The following is a 5662-nucleotide window of genomic DNA, read 5'->3' as shown; positions in this document are numbered from 1 at the left end:
TAAATAGTACAAAGGATATATATGTATGTGTATATAAAGTTGTTGTGGGGCCCAGGGCCACAGGATCCGGGGTCCTCACACTCCCTCCTTACTCCCGGCAGCAAGACTTACGGTCACCTTGCCAGTTTTGGTGATTCGCACTCTGTACGCCTGTCCGTTCACGATGCGTCTGAATGACTGCCGCTTCAGTTGCTGGTGGTTTACGTGCGACTCAATTTCCGTCACCAACTCTTCCGGCAACGCACCTACGTCCGGATGGACCTGCCACTCCGATGGCACTCTCGGCTCAGCCTCTTCTAGCCAACGCTCTATTTCCGCCACTAAGTCGGCATCTGCTGCCACACTAAAATCCGCTTCCGCCGGCGCCTCCTCCACAAAATCACTTCGTCCACCGCTCGCCAACGTACACGCCTCCATCGCGCCATCACTAAGGCACAGCTGTTGCGGCGGTGGATGTGGCTCTTCCGATGGCATCGGGTCGTATAGCCTGATGCGCATGTCAATATGGCGCGCATACTCTACGTACCCGTTACCGAGGTGTCTGGCGTCTTGCGTCGCGATGGAGAATTCGACCTGCCTTTTGGCATACTCCTCTTCCTCGTCGGACGAGATGGTTATGGGTGTTGGTGCCCGCTCTACTTCGCCATCACATTCACCGCTTGGCCCGCTGTCGTCGGATCGTACGCTTACGTGCGATGATTCGTGCTCCATCTCCTCCTCTTCGCTCGTCAAATGTGGCGTATTGTTTGCCAAGTACTCTGCACCCCAATAGGCAGCCATCTCTGCATCTTCGCTATTTTGGGGCAGTACGAACGGCTGCGTACTTTCGAGGCTTTCGATGTCCTCGACGCCGAATTCTTGTTGCTGCCTGCCACTGTTGCTACCGCCCTCGCTGGGGCTACTTGGCCGGCCAGCGTCGTCATGCTCGCCTCCGGTGCTGTTGTTGTCGCTCGAATTACTCGACCGGTCTCCACCGCTGCTGTCACTTCTACTGTAGCGTCGAATTTCGTGCTCTGTTAGGCGCTTTATGCGTACGCGCAAAACGCCGCCCTCCACTTGCTCGGCTACAAAATTTGCCTGTTGCTGCTGCTGTTGGTCCATATTTTCGCGAACTTGTGCCTTGGCGCCCGCGGCACATCCTTTTTATTGCCGACAGTGGCCATTGCGCGACCAACTGTATTTTCCTAGTTTTCCGGCACTTTTCCAGCAAAATTTCGGTAATTTTGCTGCCGTTTCACTTTCACATTGCATATTTTGTTTTTATTTGTTTATTTGTCATCCTCGCACAGCTGTAGTTTGGTGTCGGGGTTGCTGACTATCCAAAAGGGAGTTTTGTAGCGTTGATGTGAACTGGAGTAGATTTCGGGTTGCCATTGCGGTATTACTCCTCTTCTTATTACGATTATTATTATTAGTAGAATTAGTATTATTTTGTTATTATAAATGTTTTAGCTATTATTAATATTTATAATTATAATTATTATCAATATTTTATAATTATATTACTATTGCTGTTGTTATTATTAATTTTAATATTATAATGATAATTATTATTATTTTTGTTTTTTTTATAATTTTCTTTTGTGCTTCGTGCCATCTCCACTTTCATTGTTTTCCCTTGGAACCTTTATTTTTTCTTCTTCTTCTTCTTCTTATTATTATTATTATTCTTCTTCTTCATCAGATTTAGGATTCTTCGGCTAGCTTCTCATCTTTCAGGGTCTCTGCTGTCATGGCAGTTGCTCCCCTGCTGGCAATTGCCGAGTTCACACACTTCAGTCTCTGCTGAAATTTACCTATTCGCCGCTGTGCGCCGAATTAGGCTCAGACGATGCCACGGGGGAATTTTCACCTGAGGCGTTGCTCTCATAAAATGGTTTGAGATCACTCACGTGCGCTGTTCTTCTTTTCCCTTTGTGCACCTTGTCGAGTTCGACGATCACAGGCGAAATAAAATTTAGTACGCGATGTGGTCCGCCGTATTTCGGTGCAAGCTTAGCCGCGAAATTGTCCACGGCTTTAGACAAGAAGTGTTCTTTCACCAAAACCCTGTCTCCCACGACCGGTTGCCACGATCTTCTTCGCAGATTGTAGTGTCTCGCTTGCTCTGTCGTTGCCTTTTGTTGGTTTCGTCGCACTAACTCAAACACCTCTTTCATTCTCACCGCTTTTACTTGCGGTGTTATGGCATCTTCGCCGGTTCCTAACGTATTCTCGTCATACAATGCGTTCGGTAACCTTGGTTCTCGACCTTGGACGACGAACGCCGGGCTGTAACCCGTTGCGTCGCACACGCTAGTGTTGAGGGCCAAAGTCATTTCTGGCAACAGATCGTCCCAGCTCTTCTGGTCTTTGCCTGCGAACTGCGCCAGTAGTCGCTTGATGTTACGGTTAGCTCTTTCCGTCGGATTTTGCTGCGGTGTGTACGGAGCAGTGAATTGGTGCCTTATTCCCATCTCCTCCAGGAATTGCTTAAATTTCGAGCTGGTAAACTGCGTTCCATTATCCGTGATCAAGATTTTTGGAATGCCGAATTTGCCGATAATCCGCTCTCTCACTGCTCGAATTACTCCCTCCGCTGTTGCCTTCCGCATTGGTACAATCTCGACCCATCTTGAGAAACGATCTAGTATTACCAGCGCCATAGTGTTTCCATGCTTGGATCGCGGAAGAGGTCCTACGAAATCAGCACACACCGTCGCCCAGGGTTCTTCCGCTAGCTGCGTCAGCATCTTTCCGGCTGGTTGCTGCTGGCTTGGTTTGTAAAGCTGGCAGGTCTGACATTGTCGCACATACTTCCTCACGTCGCGGAACATGCCCGGCCAATAATATCGCGCTGTCGCCCGCGCTATCGTTTTTCTGATCTCCATATGGCCTGCACTGGGAACATCGTGAATTTCCCTTAACACCCTCTGCCTTTGCTCTGTCGGTACACATAATTTCCATGGCAACACGTCTTCACCGTCGATTTGGCCTGATATTCGCCGGTACAGCTCACCATTTTCGATGACAAAGTCAGGAAACTTCTGTGGGGACCTCTCCACCTCCGCCATCTTGTCTTTCAGCCACTTGCACTCTACCGCTACTCCTCCCGCCGTCATTGAACCAAGCAATGTTTCCTGGGGCTGTCTTGACAGCGCGTCTGCTACCACATTAAGCTTACCTTTGCGATACTGCACATCGAAGGAGTACTGCTGCAGTTCCAGCGCCCACCTTGCAATCCGACCGGATGGACTCTCTATCTTACTCAGCCATTTTAGCGCTAAGTGGTCGGTGATGACGGTAAACGTATATCCTTCTAGGTAGGGTCTCATTTTTCTGATCGCCCACACTATGGCCAGGCACTCTTTCTCCGTTGGTGAATAATTAAGTTCGGCCTTGTTGAGCCGGCGACTCGCATATGCGATTACGCGTTCTTTTCCTTCAATCTCTTGGGTGAGAACAGCTCTCATCCCGTAGTCGCTCGCGTCTGTTTGCAGAGTGAACTTCTGCGTAAAGTCGGGGCAAGCCAACACTGGTGCCTCGGTTAGCGCGTTCTTCAGCGCCTCAAACGCTGTCTGTTGCTCGTCGTTCCATTTCCACTTGTGGCCCTTCTTTAGCATGGACGTCAGCGCATGCGCCACTTTGGAAAAGTCGGGGACAAATTTTCGGTACCATGAAGCTATCAGGGCTGTCATGGAATCCAATTGTTGTCGGAATTGGATTTAAAAACGACAAAAAAATTACTTTGGTGTCATGAAATCCAATGTTATCGGTTTTATGTTCGAATCGGAATTAGTGTCGATTTTAGGTGTCACAGAAACCAATAATATCGATTTTGGTATCGGAAACAAACCAAGCAGCTAACGGCTGTTGGATTTCATTTGTTTATTAGTCGGCTCGAATTTTTATGTCACCATCACACATCTAAATAAAAATGTACATGCATATATATAAATCAAGGCAATGTACGAATAAAATGAAGATTCATGATTACTTACAATCAGGGCATTCATACTGAATTATTTTCGATTATAAAATAAATGTTCGTCAATACTGGGCTTAATGATTTTTATGTGTGTTATTGAGGGAATTTTGTACTTTAAGTAAAAATAGTCTCTTGATATGCGCTTTTCGATGCAGTCCATTTCTAGTTTCACCCACTGAGGGCAAATGAACCGCTCCATAACCTTAAGCACATCATCTAAAATCGTTGACACCGCGCTTCTAGCTACACTTATGCTAGAATCGTTCCCGACTGATCTTTGACAGGATCCTTCTGCTAAAAATCGCAACGAAGCTGCTAACTGCAGCACTGGTGGAACTTTCGAACGTGTCAAGTGCCCTTCAATGGTGTCAAGTACCTCTTTGTTTAGGCGATAATATGCTATGAAACTGCAAATACGCTATAAATATTTATAAACGCATATTAAAAAACAATCTACTTACGCTGTCTCGGGCAGCTCAAGTGGATCGCCGCAATCTCTCAAAATTTTTCTTTTAACCTTCTCGGAACTTTCTTCTTCCAAGAACAGAAATGCGATAACTGCGGATGTCATTTTGCGCTCACTTACTTTTATTTAAATTAATGAAAACAATTCAATTTTAAAAAATTGTGTCAAAAAAATGTACATTCAAATTGCCGCCATGCACACAAATGAGCAAAACAGCTGATTCGAACATCGGTTTTGTCTATGTTCGAAAAGAGCAAAACCAATCCGGTTTCATGACACCAAATGAAACCAATATTGGTTTGTAATTCCGACAAAAAGCAAAACCGACTTGGATTCCATGACAGCCCTGTATCCCTAGGAACCTGTAACTTCCTTATATTTGTCGGTGGTGTCAGCTCTTTGATAGCCGCGACCTTCTCAGGATCGGTGTGAATGCCCTTCTCGCTGACGACGTGACCCAGATACTTCAACTGCTTCTTGAAAAACTCGCATTTTTCTGGGTTGATCCTAAGATTCGCCTGCCTAAGCCGTCGGAAGACCTCCGAAAGATGTTGGACGTGCTCTTGCAGGGTTGCACTGATGACAATAATGTCATCCAGGTAGGCAAACGCATACGGCTCTAGCTCTGGACCGATAACTTGGTCTAACGCACGCTGGAATGTCGCGGGGGCGGAGTGGAGCCCAAACGGCATTACTCGCCATTGAAAAAGGCCACGCCCTGGCACTGTAAAAGCAGTGTACTGCTTGCTCTGCTCTTCCATTGGGATTTGCCAGTAACCGTTTTTCAGGTCTAGGCTGCTAATGTAACGCGCGCTTCGTAGTCGATCAAGGATATGTTGGATCTTCGGTAGGGGGTACGCGTCGGGCACTGAACGCTCGTTTAGCTGTCGGTAGTCGACGCAGAGTCTCCATTTGCCGGTCTTCTTCTTCGCCAACACTATTGGGGCGCTGTGCGGGCTGTGTGAGGGTTCAATACACCCTTTCTCGATAAGGTCGTCGATTTCCGCGTTGATGATTTCCTGCATCTTCGGGTTCTTCGGGCAATACCTCTGCTTGATCGGCCGGTCATCCTTCATGACGATCCGGTGAGTGGCAATATTTGAAACTCCAGACATCTTCTCAAATTTGCGTAACTCTGACATTAAGAACTCCCTCGCTTCGTCGGTTGTCGTGGCTTCTGTAGATGTGGGGTTTGATTTGGGTTCATCGCATTTACCTGACCTTTCTGC

The 5662-nt window shown here is 47.1% G+C and overlaps 1 protein-coding gene across 1 annotated transcript; it reads right to left on the bottom strand.

Annotated features, from left to right (window-relative positions):
* Window positions 1-3991: 3991 nt before the first annotated feature.
* Window positions 3992-4776, bottom strand: LOC118755933. The gene is made up of 2 exons (XM_036490725.1): window positions 4429-4776; window positions 3992-4374 (listed from the first exon to the last, which is right to left on the bottom strand). Exons 1-2 carry the CDS (start codon window positions 4536-4538, stop codon window positions 4002-4004), a joined length of 483 nt encoding a protein of 160 aa, XP_036346618.1. The 5' UTR covers window positions 4539-4776; the 3' UTR covers window positions 3992-4001.
* Between the last annotated feature and the right edge of the window lie 886 nt (window positions 4777-5662).

The sequence above is a fragment of the Rhagoletis pomonella genome, unplaced genomic scaffold, assembly GCF_013731165.1.
Source record: "Rhagoletis pomonella isolate Grant_MI unplaced genomic scaffold, Rhpom_1.0 Rhpom_scaffold_07969, whole genome shotgun sequence".
In the NCBI taxonomy this organism is placed as follows: domain Eukaryota; kingdom Metazoa; phylum Arthropoda; class Insecta; order Diptera; family Tephritidae; genus Rhagoletis; species Rhagoletis pomonella.
Note: the sequence above shows the minus strand (reverse complement) of the source record. Positions and strands in the feature narration are given on the sequence as shown.

Coding starts and splice junctions, on each gene's coding strand:
- LOC118755933 (XM_036490725.1), bottom strand. CDS start 4,538: ATGACATCCGCAGTTATCGCATTTCTGTTCTTGGAAGAAGAAAGTTCC. Junction 4,375..4,428: donor CTTGAGCTGCCCGAGACAGC/GTAAGTAGATTG, acceptor GCGTATTTGCAG/TTTCATAGCATATTATCGCC.